Source organism: Spermophilus citellus, assembly GCF_964194105.1.
Source record: "Spermophilus citellus genome assembly, chromosome: 9".
Taxonomy (NCBI): domain Eukaryota; kingdom Metazoa; phylum Chordata; class Mammalia; order Rodentia; family Sciuridae; genus Spermophilus; species Spermophilus citellus.
Window position 1 is genome coordinate 64,370,247 of NC_138191.1, and position 24,132 is coordinate 64,394,378.

General features: G+C 35.2%; 1 protein-coding gene across 2 annotated transcripts in view; it reads right to left on the minus strand.

Annotated features, from left to right (window-relative positions):
• Nucleotides 1-24,132, minus strand: part of HS2ST1 (heparan sulfate 2-O-sulfotransferase 1) — a 184,561-nt gene that overhangs the window by 45,701 nt on the left and 114,728 nt on the right. For both annotated transcript variants that reach the window (XM_081305664.1, XM_081305663.1), the window contains exon 2: nucleotides 1,302-1,540. In XM_081305664.1, the coding sequence (XP_081161790.1) occupies nucleotides 1,302-1,540 (239 nt within the window). The remainder of the gene's footprint in view (nucleotides 1-1,301; nucleotides 1,541-24,132) is intronic.

Sequence of the window (24,132 nt, forward strand, 5' to 3'; positions counted from 1 at the left end):
GACCCTGTCTTAAAAAATAAAAAGGGCTAGGATTAGTTCAGTGGCAGACTGCTCCTGGGCTCAATCCCAGTACTGCAAAACAAACAATAACAACAACAAAAAAAAACCAACTTAGGTTGCTTTCAAACAGATAAAAAAATCAAACTATAATAGGATTATAACAAGTAACTTGTTATAATCTAACAAGGTTACTCCAATATGGCAGTTATCCTAAATAGTATTTTCAAATATCTTTTCTCCTTATGGGACAAACTCTCATCCTCTTCAATATTTATAAAGGGAACATTATTTATAATTATAATCAAAGCTCCAGGTGTAGGGAAAATGTGTGCTATTGTTGCTAATGAGTAAACTTGATTTTGTAACTTCCTCTATTTTACTTAAAATCATTTCACAAAATTTTTTCCTTTTATTTATTTTTGTACTGAGGATGGAGCCCAAGGACTTTACCACTGAGCTATATCTCTATCCCTTTGTGTTATTCATTTAAAAAAATATTTTTAGTTATAGACAGACAGAACACTTTATTTTATTTATTTATTTTTATGCAGTGGTAAGGATGGAAACCATTGTCTCTCATGTGCTAGGCAAATGCTCTGCCACTGAACTACAGTCCCAGTTCCTCCCTTTTTATTTTGATACAGGGTCTTGCTAAGTTGCTGCGGCTGGCCTTTAACTTGCATCCCTCCTGTGTCAGCCTCCCAAGTTTCTGGGATTACAGGAGTGAACCACTGGAACATGGCTCATTTCACAAAATTATTTATCCATGTGTTTATCTAAAATTCATTGAGAATTTAAAGGCCAGATTATGTTAAATATATAAGCCACAATCCATGTTCTCCAAGAGTTTATAATTAATGTTTATATTAATTACTAAAGATAAGACAAAATTCAGGAGGCTAGTCATAAAATCAAGTACAAGTACTCAACATATATTTCTCTATAATAAGTTGAAACAATATACTAATTTTTATTGCAGGGCATCTTGCCAAAAAAACTTAACATTTTTAAAATGATTTCATACTGAAAAGTATCAATATTTTCTTTAAAAATTCAAGTTATACATTAATTCATATATTTCACAAATATATTATTACGTACTTTAGGCAAGGAACTATGTCCAACACTATGAAAAATGCAAAACTATATAAAAGTTGGTAAGAGGCTTATAATTCATTGAAATTAGCACACATAGCTCTTTAAAATATTTTATCTTCTTGAAATACAAATTTGTGGATGTACCAGAAAACACTGTTGTAGTGTTAAATTTGTGGATGTCCCAGAAAACACTGGTTAATTACCTGATCTTGCAATGACATCACTGGGTTATTTTTGGTAGTATTGATGTGAAGAACATGGTATTTATTCTTTGCACACAGGTCATAGGCGATATTGGTAAATGAGGTGCTTGCTGTTTTGGGAACTCTGTTATAAATTATCACCATATCCTCTTCCTCATCTAAAGATAAATCTTGTCGAGGTCCATCCATTGTATGTCGTTGCTCAATTTCCCGAACTTCATGTCTTGCAATAGCTCTTTCTAAAACGGAGAAAAAGAAATATGAACTAAGTTTTAAATTATTTAATAAGGAAGTTATGAACAGCAAACTCTAGACTATAATAAGGAAAGACAAAATGTAAACACAAGAAAAATAAAAGTATAGGACCAAGATATATGGAAAATATGGATAGACTGCTTGAGTTTTTATGAGGCTCAATCCAGTTGAGTCTAAAACAGCTTTAGCCTAGAACATAATTTTCCTATTCAAAAACAAGGTAAGAGCAATTTAATATATGTTAGGAGAATCAAATCTTCAAAATTACTTGCAAGGCTTAATACATATGAATATCAAGAAGAGAAGAATAAGGGGATTCCAAAATGGTGGCGGGCGCAGAGAGATCAAGTCTCTGACCTCTTCAGCTGTGCAGGCATAGGGAGTCGTAAACAACCTAAATCTTTTTGCTCAGGATCACTAGGCAATACTGAGCTGACGTGGATCTGGGGCGAACAGTCTGGGCCTCTCAGAACACACACTGAGCCCGGATCGGCTGAATTCAAGCTCCCGTTCGCCTGCTTCCCGCAGACAAACAGCTGTGACTCAGCACTAATCCATCCGGCTGAAACAACTGGTCAGCCCTTCTCATCCTACAGAGGTAAATGCCTACCGAGCCTTCATACGTAGTGGCCACAGGTTTGAAACGGGGCTTGGGAGAGACAGTAAGGACCCAACCGTTGCATTGGTCGCCCGGCAAAGGGAAACGAACTGTCGCCATTTGCAAGAGATACCACCATGGCAGAAAACTGACGTCATCAGACTGCGGCGGAGGAGATAACCTCATTGAAACCTGCAGCTACAGGTGTGTAATTCCCTAGCCTTCCCTCTCCACACATCGGGGAAACCTTAAGGGCCCCTCCCAGCTCTCCCGTGAGCACGATAGCCAGACCGAGGGAATCAGAGGTGGTGCGGGACCCGCGGCTCGGAACCCGCGGCTCGGAACTACCGCTCCCACCAGTGCTGACAGCTGAGGTCTCTTGCACCAGCTACCAGGGGCGTGGCTACCGGAGGGCAAGTAAAATTTGCTGAGGATTCTCAGCCCCAAGCTCTACAAACTTAGGGTCTGAGGGAATGGCAAACTGGGAGAGTGTGCCCAGTCGTTCATGAAAACAGGGCTCCCGGGAGCAGCAGACCAGGCGTGTAGCCAGTATTGTGGTGAGCGGCACCCGTGAGAGGGGCCTGGCTAGAGGAAAAGTGGGAAGTGACTAGACACAAGAGGAGGCCGTAGGCACTCAGGATTGGAGACTTGCCCAGTCTGGGAGGAGCTGCTGCACAGTGATTGGTTCCCGCGTATTGACAGGAGAAACTTTGCCTGGTGGGGACGGCGCCATCTACTGGAAGAGAAGTTAATCAAACTCTAAGACTGCATTTATTAGTTTTTTTTCTTTTTTTCTTTTCTCTTTTTTTTTTTTGATTTGGGTTTTTCTTTCATTTTCATTTTTCTTTCTTGTTGTTTTTAAAAATTTTTTTTTACAATTTTTAAAATTTTTTTTTCTTCTAATTTTAATTTTAATTTATTATTTTAAAAAAAAATTTTTTCTTTTTTTATTTCCTATTTTTTTCTTCTTTTGTCTTTTCATTTCTTTTCAATTATGTTACCCCTCCTTCCTTGAATTCTACCTGCTTACTCCCATTCTCTTTAGTGACTTCTTCCCTTCCCTTCTAATACCTTTCCTCCCAAGCATCTAATAAATTTATAGGAGTAAACAGTAACTCATCAGTCAAACAGAACAAGAAGTAACATGAGCAGCTTCAAAAAGCAAGGAAGAAAAGGAGTACAAACAATGCAGGACAGCCTAAATATTCAGGAGGACCTAGAGTGGTCAGAAAAATGGTCATATAAAGAACTCAAGGAACACCTTAGACAGATGGAATGGAACCTTAAAGAGGATACAAGACAGGAAATTCAAGCAGCGAAAGAACACATTGAGAATGAATTACATAAACAGATAAAAGAAGAAGTTAAGCATCTTTATCAGGAGATAGAGATTATAAAAAATAATCAAACAATAATTCTAGAAATGAAGGAAACGATAAACCAAATTAAAAACTCAATTGAGAGTTTCACTAACAGAGTGGAGCAAGTAGAAGCCAGAACGTCAGATAATGAAGACAAAATATATCACCTTGAAAACAGTCTAGCCAACTCAGAAAGGCTGGTAAAAAATCACGAGAAAAACATCCAAGAGTTATGGGATAACATAAAAAAACCAAACTTACGAGTCATCGGGATAGAAGAAGGTACAGAGATTCAAACCAAGGGAATGAGTAACCTGCTGAATGAAATCATTACAGAAAACTTTCCAGAAATAAAAAAGGAAACAGATATACAAATTGAAGATGCATACAGGACACCGAGCACACAAAATCACAGTAGACCAACGCCAAGACACATTGTTATGAAGATATCCAATATACAGAACAAAGAGAAAATATTAAAAGCTACAAGAGAAAGGAGGCAGATTACATTCAGGGGGAAACCAATAAGGTTAACAACAGATTTTTCATCACAGACACTGAAAGCAAGACGGTCATGGAACAATGTATTTCAAACACTGAAAGACAATGGATGCCAACCAAGAATTCTGTATCCAGCAAAATTAAGCTTCAGGTATGACAACGAAATAAAAATCTTTCATGATAAACAAATGTTAAAAGATTTTGCAGCCAGAAAACCAGCATTGCAAAGCATTTTGAGCAAAACACTACACGAGGAAGAAATGAAAAACAATAACCAAAACCATCAGTAGGAAGTGCCTCGGTAAAGACAGAGGGTAAGGGGAAAGATAATCATGGAAAAACAAACTAAATATTTTTAAAAAAGGATAAATAATCAAACATGGATGGAAGTACAAACCATATATCAATAGTAACTCTGAATGTTAATGGCTTAAACTCTCCAATAAAGCGACATAGGCTGGTATCATGGATTAAAAAAACAAATCCAACAATATGCTGCCTCCAGGAGACACATCTGATTGGAAAAGACATACACAGGCTGAAGGTGAAAGGATGGGAAAAAATATACCACGCACACGGTCCTCGTAAGCAAGCAGGGGTGGCCATCCTCATATCAAATAAAATCGACTTCAAGACTAAGTTAATCAAAAGGGATAAAGAAGGACATTATATACTGTTAAAAGGAACCATTCACCAACAAGACATAACAATTATCAATATTTATGCACCAAATAATGGTGCTGCGACATTCATAAAACAAATTCTGCTCAAGTTCAAGAATCAAATAGACCACAACACAATAATTATGGGTGACTTCAACACACCTCTCTCACCATTGGACAGATCCTGCAAACAAAGTTGAATAATGAAACTACAGAACTCAATATCACAATCAATAACCTAGACTTAAATGACATATATAGAATATATCAACCATCCTCAAATGGATATACTTTTTTCTCAGCGGCACATGGATCCTTCTCAAAAATAGACCATATATTATGCCATAGGGCAACCCTCAGTAAATATAAAGGGGTGGAGATAATGCCTTGCATTTTATCTGATCATAATGGAATGAAACTGGAAATCAATGATAAAAGAAGGAAGGAAAAATCCTAAATCACGTGGAAAATGAACAATATGTTACTGAATGATCAATGGGTTATAGAAGACATAAAGGAGGAAATCAAAAAATTCTTAAAGATAAATGAAAATACAGACACAACATATCGGAATCTATGGGACACAATGAAAGCAGTTTTAAGAGGAAAATTCATCGCCTGGTGGTCATTCCTCAAAAAAAGAAAAAAACCAACAAATAAATGAGCTCACACTTCATCTCAAAGCCCTAGAAAAGGAAGAGCAAAACAACAGCAAATGTAGCAGAATGCAAGAAATAATTAAAATCAGAGCGGAAATCAATGAAATTGAAACAAAAGAAACTATTGAAAAAATTAACAAAACTAAAAGTTGGTTCTTCGAAAAAATAAATAAGATCGACAGACCTTTAGCCATGCTAATGAAGAGAAGAAGAGAGAGAACTCAAATTACTAATATACGGGATGAAAAAGGCAATATCACAACAGATGCTACAGAAATACAGAAGATAATTAGAAATTATTTTGAAAACCTATATTCCAATAGAATAGAAGATAGTGAAGACATCGATAAATTTCTTAAGTCATATGATTTGCCCAGACTGAGTCAGGAGGATACACACAATTTGAACAGACCAATATCAATGGATGAAATTGAAGAAGCCATCAAAAGACTACCAACCAAGAAAAGCCCAGGACCGGATGGGTATACAGCAGAGTTTCACAAAACCTTTAAAGAAGAATTAATACCAATACTTTTCAAGTTATTTCAGGAAATAGAAAAAGAGGGAGCTCTTCCAAATTCATTCTATGAGGCCAACATCACCCTGATTCTGAAACCAGACAAAGACACCTCAAAGAAAGAAAACTACAGACCAATATCTCTAATGAACCTAGATGCAAAAATCCTCAATAAAATTCTGGCGAATCGAATACAAAAACACATCAAAAAAATTATGCACCATGATCAAGCAGGATTCATCCCTGGGATGCAAGGATGGTTCAATATACGGAAATCAATAAATGTTATTCATCACATCAATAGACTTAAAGATAAGAACCATATGATCATCTTGATAGATGCAGAGAAAGCATTCGACAAAGTACAGCATCCCTTTATGTTCAAAACATTAGAAAAACTAGGGATAACAGGAACTTACCTTGACATTGTAAAAGCTATCTATGCTAAGCCTCAGGCTAGCATCATTCTGAATGGACAAAAGTTAAAGGCATTCCCTCTAAAATCTGGAATAAGACAGGGATGCCCTCTATCACCACTTCTATTCAATATAGTTCTCGAAACACTGGCCAGAGCAATTAGACAGACGAACGAAATTAAAGGCATAAAAATAGGAAAAGAAGAACTTAAATTATCACTATTTGCAGATGACATGATTCTATACCTAGAAGACCCAAAAGGGTCTACAAAGAAACTACTAGAACTAATAAATGAATTCAGCAAAGTGGCAGGATATAAAATCAACACGCATAAATCAAAGGCATTTCTGTATATCAGCGACAAAACTTCTGAAACGGAAATGAGGAAAAACACTCCATTCACAATATCCTCAAAAAAAATAAAACACTTGGGAATCAACCTAACAAAAGAGGTGAAAGACTTATACAATGAAAACTACAGACCCCTAAAGAGAGAAGTAGAAGAAGATCTTAGAAGATGGAAAAATATACCCTGTTCATGGATAGCCAGAACTAACATTATCAAAATGGCGATATTACCAAAAGTTCTCTATAGGTTTAATGCAATGCCAATCAAAATCCCAATGGCATTTCTTGTAGAAATAGAGAAAGCAATCATGAAATTCATATGGAAAAATAAAAGACCCAGAATAGCAAAAGCAATTCTAAGCAGGAAGTGTGAATCAGGCGGTATAGCGATACCAGATTTCAAACTATATTACAGAGCAATAGTGACAAAAACAGCATGGTACTGGTACCAAAACAGGCGGGTGGACCAATGGTATAGAATAGAGGACACAGTAACTAATCCACAAAGTTACAACTATCTTGTATTTGATAAAGGGGCTAAAAGCATGCAATGGAGGAAGGATAGCATCTTCAACAAATGGTGTTGGGAAAACTGGAAATCCATATGCAACAAAATGAAACTGAATCCCTTTCTCTCGCCATGCACAAAAGTTAACTCAAAATGGATCAAGGAGCTTGATATTAAATCAGAGACTCTGCGTCTGATAGAAGAAAAAGTTGGCTCCGATCTACATATTGTGGGGTCGGGCTCCAAATTCCTTAATAGGACACCCATAGCACAAGAGTTAATAACAAGAATCAACAAATGGGACTTACTTAAACTAAAAAGTTTTTTCTCAGCAAGAGAAACAATAAGAGAGGTAAATAGGGAGCCTACGTCCTGGGAACAAATTTTTACTCCTCACACTTCAGATAGAGCCCTAATATCCACAGTATACAAAGAACTCAAAAAATTAGACAATAAGATAACAAATAACCCAATCAACAAATGGGCCAAGGACCTGAACAGACACTTCTCAGAGGAGGATATACAATCAATCAACAAGTACATGAAAAAATGCTCACCATCTCTAGCAGTCAGAGAAATGCAAATCAAAACCACCCTAAGATACCATCTCACTCCAGTAAGATTGGCAGCCATTATGAAGTCAAACAACATCAAGTGCTGGCGAGGATGTGGGGAGAAGGGTATTCTTGTACATTGCTGGTGGGACTGAAAATTGGTGCGGCCAATTTGGAAAGCAGTTTGGAGATTCCTGGGAAAGCTGGGAATGGAACCACCATTTGACCCTGCTATTGCCCTCCTCGGACTATTCCCTGAAGACCTTAAAAGAGCATGCTACAGGGATACTGCCACATCGATGTTCATAGCAGCACAATTCACAATAGCTAGACTGTGGAACCAACCCAGATGCCCTTCAATAGATGAATGGATAAAAAAAAATGTGGCATCTATACACAATGGAGTACTATGCAGCAATAAAAAATGACAAAATCATGGAATTTGCAGGGAAATGGATGGCACTAGAGCAGATTATGCTTAGTGAAGCTAGCCAATCCCTAAAAAACAAATACCAAATGTCCTCTTTGATATAATGAGAGCAACTATGAACAGAGCAGGGAGGAAGAGCAGGAAGAAAAGATTAACATTAAACAGAGACATGAGATGGGAGGGAAAGGGAGAGAAAAGGGAAACTGCATGGAAATGAAGGGAGACCCTCATTGTTATACAAAATTACATATAAGAGGTTGTGAGGGGAATGGGAAAATAAACAAGGAGAGAAATGAATTACAGTACATGGGGTAGAGAGAGAAGATGGGAGGGGCGGGGAGGGGGGATAGTAGGGGATAGGAAAGGTAGCAGAATACAACAATTACTAATAGGGCATTATGTAAAATTGTGGATGTGTAACCAACGTGATTCTGCAATCTGCATTTGGGGTAAAATTGGGAGTTCATAACCCACTTCAATCTAATGTATGAAATATGATATGTCAAGAGCTTTGTAATGTTGTGAACAACCAATAAAAAAAAAAAACCCAAAAAAGAATAAACTGACATCAAATTTAGAACAGCATCAACTAGAGATACTGAAGGGTAGTTCAAAAGTCACTTTTCATTCTAACATAGTATTTCAAGTCAATCTTGAGTTGTGTGCATCTCCAAATACTGTTCTGAAGAGCAATTTATTCCTGATAAAATGTATGTGCAATGCCAACTGGGACACAACACAGCTGCAGTACAAGAAAACTGTTCTGAAGCTATTTAACTGATTCCGTTTTCAGCATGGCTGACAATGTATTCACTGTCCAGCTAAACATTATTTGATCCTCACAGAAGTAATATTTTAAAACCACTGTGGATTATATTAATTGGCTATCTGATTGTATACATGATTTTCTTAAGTTGTTATTCTGAATCAATTTCCTTGAATTCTGACATATTATACATACATAGAATATAAATTTATTCTAATTAGGATCCTATTCTTGGTGTTGTATAGGACATGGAATTTCAGTGTCGTGTTTTCACACATGAACATACGAAAGTTATGTCCCATTCATTCTACTGTCTTTCCTATTCCCATCCCCCTCCCTTTCCTTCACTTCCTCTTTGTCTAATCCAATGAACTTCTTTTCTTCCCTTCCCCTCCCTTTTTATGTTTTAGCATCCACATATCAGAGAGAACATTCTGCCTTTGGTTTTGGAGATTGGTTTATTTCACTTAGCGTGATAAGTCTCCAGTTCCATCCATTTACTGGCAAATGTCATAATACACCCTACTGTCATGTATATTTAAAAAGAACAAATAAAAATATTTTAAATGATTGGGCTATAGAAGGTTTAACCTAATAAGCACATTAATCGCCTGTGCTGGGATTAACTTGATGCTAACTGTAGGCAGGAAAAAAAATTTCCCTTGAATTCAATCACTGTAAGGGACTGACAAAATATATTTATAAATGTAAGATGGAGGGATGGACCCTGAACATTGGTAAGTACTTCCTCGTGTGGTTTCCAGAGAGTCAACAAGATATATAAGTATCATTATTAAAATTTACAAGTTGTGGCTGTATAAATTATCCTGTACAAAAGAGAGTTGACGATGACTTTTTAAAAAATTACTGGTACATAATAGTTATACATAATAGTGGAATTCACTGTGACATATTCATACATGAACATGATTTGATCACTTTCATTGTTGCCCAGTACTTCCCCTTATCCTCATCCTAATCCCCATTTGCTACTAGTCTCCCTTCTATTTTCAAGCGATTCCTATTTTTACATTTTTCTTTCTACCTTCCACATGAGAGAAAATATTTGAGCCTTGACTTTCTGAATCTGGTTTATTTCTCATAATATGATGCTCTGTATCTCCATTCATTTTCCTGCAAATGACAGCATTTCATTCTTCTTTATGGCTGAATAAAACTCCATTGTGTATATATCACATTTTTCTTATCTATTCATCCATTGATGGACACCAATGTTGGTGCCTTAACTTGGCTAATGTGAATTGTGCTACTATAAACATGGGTGTGCATGTATTGCTATAGCTTGCTTTATTTCTTTTGCATAAATAAGGAAGAATTGAATAACAGGGTCATAGGGTGGTTCCATTTCTAATTTTTTAATGAATCTCCATATCGATTATCATACTGGTTGTATTAATTTACAGTCCCACCAACAGTCTATAAATGTTCCTTTCTCCATACATCCTTGCCAGCATTTACTATTATTTGTATTCTTGATGACTGCCATGCTAAAGGAATGACAGTCAGCATAGTTTTGATTTACACTGCATAATTGCTAAAGATGTTGAACATTTTTTCATTTATTTGTTAGTCGTTTGTATTTCTTCTTTTGAGAAAAGTCTATTTAGTTCACTTGTTCATTTACTAATTGAGTGTATTTGTTTTTGTTTTGGCAGTAATTTTTTTGAGTTTTTTGTATTTTTAGGATATTAATCCTCTGTTGGAAGAGTAGCTGGCAAAGATTTTCTTCCATTCTGTAGGACCTCTGTTCATACTCTCAACTGTTTTGTTTGCTATTCAGAAACTTTCTAATTTGCTGTTCTCCTATTTATAATTCTTGTTTCTATTTCCTAAGCTTTAGGAATCCTACTGAGGAAGTAATTTCCTGCACTACTGTATGCTGGAGTGTTGATCCTATGGTGTCTTCTAGCAATTGCAGTTTCTGGTCTAATTCCTAGGTTATTAACCCATTTTAAGTTGACTTTTGTAGAATGTAAGAGAGAGGAATCTGGTTTCACTCTTCTAGATATGGGTATCCAATTTTCCCAGCACCACTTGTTTAAAAGGCTGTCTCTTCTTTGGTGTTTGTGTTTGTATCTTGGTAAAGGATCAGATTATCATCTGTGTTTGTGTGGGTTTGTCTCAGTGACTTCTATTTCATTGGTCTGTGTGTCTATTTTTATGCCAGTACCATGCAGTTTTTGTTACTAGAGCTGTGTAAAATAATGTGAATCGGGTATTAGGATGTCTCTAGCATTGCTCTTTTTGCTTAGAATTGCTTTGGCTATTCTTGGTGTTTTATTCTTCCAAATGAATTTGAGGACTTTGTGTTTTTTTCCTACTTCTGTGAAGGATGCCATTGGTATTTTGATGAGGACTGCATTGAATCTGTAGATTATGGTCATTTTAACAATATTAATTCTGCCTATCCATGGTCCTATTTCTTTTTTCAGTACTCTGTAATTTTCCCTGTAGAGGTCCTTCACCACTCTGATTAGATTTATTTATTCCTAGGGCTTGTTTTTGAGACTACTGTGAATGGGAACTTCTTTCCTGATTTCTGTTTCAGTGAATTCATTACTGGTGTATAGGAAAGCTACTGATTTTTGTATGTTGATTTTTGCATTCCACTACTTTGCTGCACTTATTTCTCAGCTGTAGAAGTCTTTAGGTAGAGCATTTTGGATTTTCTAAGAATAGGATCATATCATCTGCAGTGATATTTTGACTTCTTCCTTTCTTATTTATTAATTGTTCTGGCTAAAATTTTAAGTACTATATTGAATAGGACTGGTAAGAGTAGGCATCATTGTCTTGCTCCTAACCTTTGAGGATGTTTTCAGTTTTTCCCTATTGAGTATGATGTTGTCTTTGGGTTGGTTACATATAGCCTTTATGATACTGAAGTAAGATCCTTCTACCAAAAAACAAAAAACAAACAAACAAACAACAACAACAACAACAAAAAACCCTTCTATCCCTAGCTTCTTCAGTGTTTTTATCATTAATGAATGCTGAATTTTGTTGAAGGCTATTTCTGCATCAAGTGAGATGATCATGTGATTTTTGTCTTTTATTCTTTTTTTGTGGTCAATTTTATTTACTGACTACTGAATGTTGAATCATCCTTGCATCCCTAATATTTTATTGAGGATTTCTGTATCTATACTCATCAAGGATATTCATCTGCAATTTCCCTTGACATGTCTTATCTGTTTAGGAATCATGGTGATATTATTGGCTTCAAATAATGAATTTGGAAGTGTTTCTCCTGCCTTTCTACTTCAAGAAATAACTTGAAGAGCACTGACATCAGTTCTCCTTTAAAGTTCTGCTAGAATTCAGCTCAGAAACCATCTGGCCCTGGGCTTTGCTTCGTTATAAGTCTTTTTATTATTTTGTCAATCTCATTGCATGTTATTGGTCTGTTAAAAGTTTTCAATATCCTCTTGGTTCAATTTTGGTAACTTATTATCTCTAGAAATTTGTTAATTTCTTCTACATTTCCCAATTTACTGAAATGTAAGTTTTCAAAAATCTTTTGGATTTCAATGACATTTATGTATATATTACCTTTTTCATCTGTAATTTTATTAATTTGGGCCTTCTCTTTCTTTGGTTTCGAAAAGTGTTTAATCAATCATTATATTTTCAAAGAACCAACTCTTTGTTACATTAGTCCTTTAAATTATTCTCTATATCTCATTAATTCTGGTTCTGATCTTAATTATTTCCTTCTTCCTATTGGCTCCAGAATTAGTTTTTTTTTTTTTTTTAATTTTTCTAGAGTCTTAAGACCCATCATTAGATTGTTTATTTGGGATCTTTCTGGTTTTTCAATGTAGACACTTGTAGCTATAAACTTTCCCTAGATCTTCCTTCATAGTGTCCCAGAAACTGTGGTTTGTTATATATTCTTCTTAGATTCTAAGAATTATTAAATTTCTACTGAGTTCTATGATCTGTTCATCATTCAAAAGTATATTATTCCATTTTCATGTGTTCCTATAGTTTCTATAGTTTTACTTGCTGTTGATTTCTGATTTCATTATTATGTGATAAGACGCAAGGAATTATACTGACTTTTTTGTATTTACTAAGAGTTGCTTTGTGGCCTAAAATATATTATGTATTTTGAAGAAGGTTCCATGAACATCTGAGAAGAAAGTATATTCAGCTACTGTTGGTGATGTTTGTTATGTCCATTTGATTTGTAGTATTTTTAGGTCTAAGGTGTCTTTGCTGATTTTATGTCTGCATAGCCTATTTATCAGTGAGAGAGGTGTGCTAAAATTACGTAATATTACTACACTGGGATCTAATTGAGTCTTTATGTCAAGAGGTGTTTGTTTTATGCAATTTGGTGTGGGCACATTATTTTTGCTATATCATCTTGCTGAATTATTCCCTCTACCAGTATGTAATGACTTTCTTTGTCCCTTCTGATTAATTCTGGTTTGAAGTCTGCTTTGTCAAATATGAAAGTAGCTATATCTGCTTGCTTTCAGGTTTAATGTACATGGAGTAACATTTTTCATCCTTTCACTTTCAGCCTATGGATGTCTTTGCCTGTGGGGTGTATCTCTGGCAAGCAACATATAGTTGGGTATTGCTTTTTGATCCAAACTGCCAGGCTATATCTTTTAATTGGAGAGTTGAGACCATTTAAATTCAGTGTTATTATACAGAAGTGTTTATTTTTCCTGCCATTTTGATTTATTTCTAATGTTTAATTCAACCCTAATTTTCATTTGCTTAACTACTCCTCTAATGAAATTCACTCTTTCCTGAGCCCTGCTGTTTTTGGTTTTATCTTCTGTGTACATGATTTTTTTTTTTTAAGTATCTTTTGCAGTGCTGGCTTAGAAAACTCTTACTTTATGCTGATCTTGAAAGGTTTTCATCTCTTCTTTGATTCTAAAGGATAACTTTGCTGAGTAAAATAAAAATTTGTTATGTGGGAGGTATGTGGCAACCCAGAAACAGGCACAGACAAAAGTCTGCTCTTTCTATCCAAAGGGTCAAGATAGGAACAGCAAAAGAAGATAGAGAACATTTAGATGTTAACCACTGTACTTCGGCCAAATTCCACAGGGGTTGAGGAACTGGCTCCACCTTCACTGCTATAGGCAAGTGGGAAAGCTAAACTTCTACCCCTCACCAAGCTGTAACAAGGTACCCAAGATTCTTGGTAGAGTGGTGTCAGAAAAGGCCAACTAGAGATTAAGACCTTCAACACAGGAAGCCAGTAATGAGGCACTTCCACAGTGTCAGTGAAGAACAATTAGAGTTTGGACTTCCACTTTCACACGGCATTAATAAGAGGACTCTTTCCTTCTCCATTTGGTGGTGTCAGAAGAGGCCTAACAGAGATTCAGGACTTTTGCCATCATCCAGTGTAACAAGGCCACCTGTACCCTGGTCTAGTAGTAAGAATGAACCTATCAGGTGTTGTTTGAGGCCAAATGAAGAACTTGGAACTCAGCAGTAATAAAGCAGTATCTCCTTCCATTGCAAGAATAGGATCAGAAAAATAAAAAAATAAAAGATTTAAATAATGAACCCAGGATAAAATGTTCAGGTTAATCAAATACTATCTATCAAGAACAGGAAGACTTCAAATTCAATGAATAAAGATAATTAAGAAAGGCAACACTGAGATGACATGTCAAAGAATTATTAAAGATTTAAAAGAGCCATAAAAATGTTTTAAGGAGCAATTATCAACATGCTTGAACCAAATGAAAAGAGAGCCTCATCAAATGAAGTTTTAGTAAAAAAAATAGAACACATAAGAACCAATTGGAAATTTTAGAACTCAAAAATATAATAACTAAAATGAAGAATTCAGTTAATGTCTAATAGCAGAAAGAAAAGGATGGAGAATGGCTTAGTGAACAAGAACACAAAGCAAAAGAAATTATCCAATCTGAATAGCAGCAGTAGGAATGTAAACTGAGAAAAGGAAAGCAACAACAGCAACTGCAACTACAAAGACAGCCTCAAGGAACTGTGGACTGCAATGAAAGATCTACTTTCGAGTCACAGAGTCTTATAAGAAGAGGAGAAAGAAGACAGAGCTAAAAATAGTTTCAAAAGAATTATGGCTGAAAACTCCAAGTCATATAAAATCTGAAAATATCTATGTAGGTCAATATACATCATAATTAACTTCTGAAAAAAAAATCTTGAAAGCAGTGAGAAAAACTGAAGCCTTATCTATAGAAATCTGGAATAACAACATATTTCTCATTAGAAACCGTGGAGTAAAAGGATGTAGCACAAGGTTTTTTAAGTGCTGAAATAAAAGAAAGAATCATATACCTATAGAAAAACAATCTCCAGGATGATGAGAAAATAACCCTTATATGCAAGAAAATTAAGAAAATGTATTGCTGGTAGAACAACCCTAACAGACTGGCTAGAGAAAGTTCTCTAAACAGAAAAGGAGGATAAAAGATGGAAACTTACACCAAAAAGAACAAAAAACTTAAAGGGTAAAAATATGGATAAATACAATGAACTTTCTTTTTCCATTTGAGTTTTTGAAAATATGTCTAAAAGGAAAGCAAAACCTATAACCCTGTGTGATATGATTCTAAATGTATATACAGCAAATATTTACGGTAATTGTGTTGTAAATGGGGGAGAATAAAAGGACTTATATAACAAACTGTTTCATTGCAGCCCACAGTTCCTTGAGGCTGTCTTTGTAGTTACTGTTGTTGCTGTTGCTGCTTTCCTTTTCTCAGCTTACATTCCTACTGCTGCTATTCAGATTGGGTAATTCTTTTGCTTTGTGTTCTAGTTCACTAAGCTATTTTCCATCCTTTTCATTCTGCTATGAGCAAAAAAAACATAGTAGTATATATACACAATGGAATATTATTCAGCCATAGAAAAGAATGACTATGACTTTTGCCAATAAATGGATGCACCTGGAGACTATCATGCTAAGTAAATAAGCCAATCCCCCCAAAACAAAGGTGGAATGTTCTGACATGCAGATGATAACTCACAATAGGCTGAAGAGATAGAAGAACAGAAGTTCTGAACAAAGGAGAATAAAGGTGGGGGGCAAGAAGTAGAAAGACTAGAGTGAATTGGATATAACTTTCCTATTTACAAATGAATACACAATCAGAGTAACTTCACATCATAAAAAAAAAAAAGAACATAAATGGAGGTAAGGTTTCTATACTTCACTTGACTTTCTGAAAAAATACCAGTTAACTGACAAATTATATTTACATAATGAAATACATAAAATAACCAGAAAAAAAGATTGTTGGTGGGATGGAACACTTTTGACGGAAAACAATTTAGGGGTGTATCAAAAAGTTAAACACAGAATTAGAATATGAGTCAGCAATTTCACTTCTAAGTATACAACAAAAGAACTAAAAACAGTTACTCAAACGAGTACTTATAAATGTTCATGGCATATTATAGCCAAAATTAAAAACAATCCATATGTCCATCAACTTAAAAATGAATAAACAAACTGTGGAATATAAATACAATGAAATACTAGTCAGCCTTAAAAAGGAATAAAGTTGTAATATATGTTAATGATAACAATGAATCTCAAACAAATTAAGTGAAAGAAGCCAGATGCTAATTGGTCACTATTATATGAAATAGCCATAATAGGTAAACACACAGAAACAGAGCACTGATTGGTGATTGTCAGGGATAATGAAGGAAGCACCTGTTTCATGGTTATAAGGTTTCCTTCAGAGTGATGAAACGTTTTTGGAACTAGATAGTGGTAATGGTTGTATAATACCGTGAAAGCTGTAAATATCAACATTTTTTTATTTTCTGTGATACTGGGAATTGAAGTCAGAGGTACTCTACCATTGAAATACATCCCAGCCCCTTCGTATCCATTTTTTGGAAACAAGTTCTCCCTAAATTGTTAAGGATGGTCTCAAACTTGCAATCCTCTTACCTCAGCCTCCTCAGTCACTGTTTTATGAGTATGTACCACCATGCCCAGTTTTGAACAGTGCACTTTAAAATGGATTACGCTGATAAATTTTGCTTCAAAATTATCAAAAACAAGAAAGTACTCAAAAATTAATGAGATCTTATAATATGGGTTCACTTTAATAACAATAATATTAAAACCAAAAATGCTTATAAAACATTCAACAGTTTATAAAATTCAAATATTTGTTGAATGCCTCCATGTTAAGGACTTTTTCTAGGCCCCTGTACATACATATTTTATGTATACACTATGCTGTCACATTAACTATACATTAATCCTTAATATTTATGAAAACACATTACAAAATAGAAACAAACTTCCAAACTTCATCTGACATCATTAAAATCACATTGGTTAATGTTCCTAAGATGATCTATGAATATTAAAAATAGTTGTTAAATATCCTATCAATACAAGAACAGCAAATATAATTCTTTCTGTTGCTGAGGTTACTAAGTTATAATGCATTTTATATTTATTTTATTTTATATACTTGCCAAATTTGATTATAAATTTTGGTTTGCTTTGATGGAAATGAAGATTGAATACAAGACCTTGTACATGTCAGGCAAGCACTCTACCACTGAGTTACACCTCTAGCCTTTGTTTTATTTTATTTCTAAAACAAGATTTTGCTAAGTTGCCCAAACTGGCCTCAAATTTGTGATCTTCTAGCCTTAGCCTCCCCAAATAGCTGGGATTATAGGTATGCTACCACACCCAGTCTTTGATTACAGATTTTTACAGTTATTTCTCGTTTAGAAGTGTGAAATTCTTATACAATTTACAACTTTATTATCAATTTGAGAAATATATTAATCATCTATACGAAATAACACTGGAAATAGTTTGTAAAAAGTGAATTCTATATGTTTTGTGTTTTACATACATCATGTGTCATAGGCATATTCTGTTCAAGTGTTTTATTTGCATCACCTAAGGTTCTGGTGTGTGTGTGTGTGTGTGTGTGTGTGTGTGTGTGTGTGTATGGGGTTTGAACTTAGGGGTACTCTACCATCAAGCTATATCTCTAGGCCTTTTATTTCTTTATTTTGAGAAAGGATCTTAAGTTGCTCAGGCTGGCATCAAAACTCCTCCTGTCTCAGCCTCCTGAGTTGGTGGTATTATTGACACTGTACCAGGCTTGGGTATTGATTTTTTTTTTTATATTTATTCTTTTAGTTGTAGTTGGGACACAATACCTTTGTATGTATTTGTTTGTTTGTTTATTTTTATGTGGTGCTGAGGATGGAATCCAAGGCCTTGCATGTGCTAGGTGAGTGCTCTACTGCTGAGTTACAACCCCAGCCCCTTAGGTATTGATTTTTAAAAAGGCCAATGCTAATAGGGGCTAGATATTATCTTAATTTAGATTAGCAAACTTTGAGTGTCAAAGAAGTTGTGATCACTATCTGATTACTGATGTCAGTATACCATTCAGTCCCTCTGACTCCAGGGTCTGTACTCTACATTACATTAATTGTCTGAGATTTAGTATTTTTCTAAGCTATATTAGAAAGGAGTAGAGCCTCACACTTAAATACCCTATGACAATATTATAGAAGTATAATTTTTTTTGTAAGCATCTTTGAAAAAAAAATTAAGTATTTTATTTTGGAATTGCAAAAGCATTTGGCAGCTTTTTCCTGTAATGTTCCTATGCAAAAGGCATGGTAAATAATATGCTATAGTTAGTAAAAGAGGAGGACAGAAGTTGACTGTCTTGTAGGTGTTAAAAAAAACAAAATATGCTGTATTATCTTTGCAATTTTCTGTGAACATGTAATTCAAAATTTAAAAAGGTTAAAAAAACCCCACAAAGCCAAAAACAATTCTTGAAATCATCACCCTCACAATTCATAATTGTGTAATAGTCGTGTCATTCATGATCAAGAGGGATAAACTTCAAGTTTTATTCATTTGTGGGTTACTATGTGGATAATAAGAAAGTCTGAAGTGGATCCAATATAAATACTGAGGTTTTTCTTTAATGTACCAGTATAAACATGGGATCTATTACTAAAATTATAAAATAAAACCTCTTCCAAATAGTAGTTCAGAAAAATGCAAATCAGCCTTTCCTACTGTATCAATGGAACACAGGTGACGGAACAAAGCCAGATTGGCCAACATCCATGTTTTGGGGATAGCATTCCTGGAAAGAGATTCTTCACATTCACCCACAGCCATTTACCCTTGTCTCTTAACCTGTCAATAATGTTTGGGCCAAGTACCTATTTTGGAAATATAAAAATCACAGGTGCTAACTTTGAGGTTTCAATCTTCACATGGCTCAATCACTTGAAATGAATACTTTGATACAAAATGGGGAGTTCAACTAATCTGCTATTTCTTTTTCTTGTGTTTTACCAAGACATTCTATCTCAAATTACCCTTCATCTTTATATAAATTTTCAAGTACACTGTTTCTATTTTCAATTTCCATCTTGCACAAAATTGAAAAAATGCCATTGTAACAAATGTCATGAGAACAAAATACTTCCAGATCCAAGAATTGGGAGAAAATTTTCTGGAAAATACACTGCATAAATTGTGCCTTGAATAAATGGAGCCGACTTTAAAAATGTGTAGATAGATAATGCAGGTAAAGCCTAAATAGTAGCACAAGTTGGTAAATGACAAATATACTAGTATAATAATGATAAAATTACTTAACAGTAATATGAAGCAGCTGCAATCTATTGCATTTTAGGCTACACTGATAAACATAATTATCAGAATAGCAAATACCCACTTATCGGCCTTTACTATGGACCAGGAGCAATTCTACTATTTAAAGGCACATTAATTATTTAATTATGATAATAATTCTACATATAGTAATGGAGTCTAAAGTTAGATTAATTACAGAGTTATAAGGAATAAGGTCTGAATTCAAACCTTCATCTGATACCAAAATGTACATTTCTTTTTATATATATATATATATATATATATATATATATATATATATATATTTTTTTTTTAATATTTATTTTTTAGTTCTCGGCGGACACAACATCTTTGTTGGTATGTGGTGCTGAGGATCGAACCCGGGTCGCACGCACGCCAGGCGAGTGCGCTACCGCTTGAGCCACATCCCCAGCCCTGAAAATGTACATTTCTAACTAAAAAGCAAATTTTTGTCTTAAATCACAGAAGAAAATTTCAAAAAAAAAAATTACATTCCAACACAGAGGAATATTATGTGTCATTCTAGGCACACACTGAAAACCACAGCACATCCAGAATGCAAATGAGCTGGATCGATCATGCTATACAAAAAACTGTTCAGAAAATCCATAAAAGGACTAAGTATGTTAAGGTATCTCAAAGGTTATCATGAAAAGTAGGAAGCATTCTTTCCAAAGAATTAATCCAGGAGACAAGGTAGACTGTGGCTCAATATAAAATGGGCTTTCAAATCATCAGTAGAGGCATAAGAAGTTTAGGAAGTGGTAATAAGTTATTAGTCCCTAAGGTTATTCACATAGAAGCAGCCTGAGGACTTGCCCCAGGATGAAAGGAAGGGATTTCTGCATTGATGAAAGCTGAAACCAGGGAACCTCTGAGATACATTAATTTCTCCTTTAACATTACAGATATGTTTTTGGAGGACTCCCTTTGCTCACTCACTTCCAAGCTCAAAGTAAGAAGCAGCAGAAATATAGACATGAGCAGGAAGAAAGAAATGGAATTACTATCTCCCAATCTTATTTAGTGATACCTAGATATATTTTTGTCTGTTTTGAAAAAGACAAAGAATTTATCCCTAATGATTGCTGTTATGATTTAAATGTTAGGCGTCCCCCAAAAAGCTCACGTGTAAAACAATGCAAAAAGTTACAAGGTGAAATGATTGGGCCAGGAGATCCTTAATCTGATCAATACATTAATCCAGTTGAATGGATTAACTGGGTGGTGACTATAAAAAGGTAGGATGTGCCAGGAGGTGGTGGGTCCATGGGGATGTGCCCTTGGGGTTTATATTTTGTTTGTGGTGAGGAGAGTTCTTTCTCTGTGCTTCCTGATATCATGTTTCCGGCTGCTTTCCTCCACCACACACTTCCACCCTTATGTTCTGCCTCATGTCAGGCACCAAGGAATGGAGTAGGCCATCTATGAACTGAGATCTCTGAAGCTGTGAGCCCCAAATAAACTTTTCCTTCTTATAGTTGTTCTTGTCAGGGCATTTGGTCACAGTAGCAAATATGGTGACTAAAACAATTACTGTAAGAGTTCAAGTAACTAAGCATTGTCATACTATGCTATATAGCTTTGTGTAATAAGATTATTATGATCTATATGACCAAGTTTTTGCACTGGATTCATTAATTCCATAAACATTTGATGAGAATTATTAATTTTAGGTACTGAATCGGGTTCTGGAGATAAACCTACTCTTGGAAAGTCTGGTGGTATAGTGCCATAACAAAAATTTATACAAGATGGGTGTTGTGGTGTGCACCTACAGTTCAGCATGTGGGAGGCTGAGGCAAGAGCTTGTTTGAGCCCAGGGGTGTGGTTCCAGCCAAAGAAACATAGTGACAGTGCTCCTTCTCCCCAAAAAATTAACACTAAAATTTAAAAATTTAAAGTTTATAAGAAACTATTTCCTGAATAGACCAAAAGAAAAATAAAAAGGGGGACTGGGGTTGTAGTTCAGTGGTACAGCACTATCTAGAATGTGTGAGGTACTGGGTTTGATCCTCAGCACCACATAGAAATAAATAAATAAAATAAAGGCATTGTGCCCATTTACAACTAAAAAATTTTTTTTAATAAATAAAAAAAGAAAATAGCGAAAAGCATGAGCAATGCCCTTGGAGGCACAGCACTGAATGGTGTAGTTAGGCCCTAAAAGTTGTTCTTAAGTAGCTTAGAAAATGAGTGAGACGAATAAGTGTAAAGCATGAGGTAGACAAATGGGCAGAAACTAAAGCATAATGTCTTAATCAACATACTGGGAAATTGATACATGTCCTATAAGAAATAAAACTTCAATTGTTTACTACAATTCTTGTCCAGGTACCAATGTGAGTGTTTCTGGTTGGCAGATGGCTTTTATGCAGTGATTCAGGGAATAGGGCTCCTTCTCTTGTGACTTTGCCATGTGCCCCAGGACCTTATTTGGCAGATATAGGAGAACAAAATAGAAAATTCATGCTAGTTTATTAATTATCTTGGCAAACACTAGTCAGCTGGCTCTATCTAGATACATGATGAGAAATTTAATTCTTGGTTGGGCAGCTGATTCCTAGAATAAATACATAGCATGAGGAGGAATGAATGAATAGTGGATATATGGTCAGTCATCTCCTCACAAAGGTGCACAAAGCAGGTTCACAAGTGATAAATAGTATTTCATCATCTCTATTTCTACATGGGATCTTATAGAAATTTCTACATAGATTCTTGTAGAATCATCTCTATTCCTACATCAATCTTGACACCATGAGGGCTATAATTTACTGGCTTTTTCGGGGCTGGGGTTGTGGCTCAGTGGTAGAGTACTCGCCTAGCATGCTTGAGGCACTGAGTTCAATCCTCAGCACCATATAAATGTAAAATAAAGATATTGTGTCCACTTAAAAAACTAAAAAATAAATATTTAAAAAATATTTATGGCTTTCCTCTTGAGGCAGCAGCAGGGATGACGGTGCTTGATTAGAAATGGTTACCCTGTGGAAAAAGAGGTGACCAGGAAGATGTGTAGGGGCAGAGGGAATTCTGCTTTTCCTTTTTTAAAAAACACATATGAGGTATCTCTGAAATGTTTGCATAAATATTAGAAAGGCTTTTTAATGGAGAATGAAGTCCTATATAAGCATCTGGGCTGGAGGCTAAATGTAATTCTATTAATGTTAATTCTGATTCTAGTGAGAGGCTAACGAGAGGGAAACGTGGATTATCACTTTTAGGTACCCATGGAATATCCAGATATCTATGACATATATAACCAAAAACAACCCTGCAGTATTGACCACGCATTTATCTACTAATGAATATTGTGGGGTTTTGTTTGTTTTTGCTCTTTGGTACCAGGAATTAAACCCAGGGGCATTTAACCTCTGAGCCACATCCCCAGCCCTTTTTGATATTTTATTTAGAGATAGGGTCTTGCTGAGTTGCTTAGGACCTCACTAAGCTGCTGAGGCTGGCTTTGAATTCATGATCCTCCTGCCTCTGCCTCCTGAGGCAGAGGGATTACAGGTATGTGCTACAGTACCCAGCATGAAATATGTGGTTTCTGATCATGTGTCCACTGTTCAATATTTACATTTGGTGTATGTTAGCAAACAAAGCATTTTTAAAACATATGTGCTTGTTTCTTGTCTTATCGATTTGTCTTTGGAATACTTTTTGAAGGCTTGATGAGGTTTTTTTGTTTTGTTTTGTTTTAACTCACATAGCACATAGGTGGGCCTTACAGGGTTTCTTTAGTTTGTTTTTTACTGCCATATCCATTGGGTTTTACTATTATAAAAATAAATCTCTGCTGGCACTTCTCCCCAAAGTAAAAATAAAGATGTGATAAAGTGGAAAATGTGAAGAGGGTAAAGAGTAAATTATTCTGGAAAGACATTTAAAATTGTTCTTAAATGAAAACACTGGCAGAAAAGCACAATTGGAAGGATTCAATTATATATAAGCTTTGTAATACAGCTAAAATATTAATTTTTATGTTAAACAGGCAGAAATATTCAGAGATTTCTTCATTTCTTAGCAGAGGTCCAAACTGCCATTAAAATATATGTGCTTTGATTGTTGAAATAAATACCATACCAAGAAGATTAAAGCATTTTGAAAAATCAAGAAAGAAATGCCAGCAGTGTCTACAAAGCTGAATTATTTTCACACTTCGACAACTGCACCTGGTGCTCTATTCAGTAGTAAGTAAAAGGAATAATGAGTAACTAGGACTCAGCTCCAGCTGGATTTAGAGATCATTATCTAAAACCTAATGCAGCAGCTGTCTGAAAATTAGAATTAGCGATGCTGAAAGCTTGCTGTTATTTTACTAGAGTTTGATGTGCATGATATTCTAGAGCAGAGGTACTCAATAAAATCACTTGGTGAGTTTGTGAAAAAACAGATTTCTGCCTTCCCACCTTCACTGGATACTAATTCAGGCATAAGAATCTGCATATCAAGTTCCCAGGTGACAGTGATATGATGGTCCAGGAACACTCTGAAAATCAATGTTCTAGAAAGTATTTCTGTTGACTAATTAAGAAGACAGATGCAGAATATGCTCT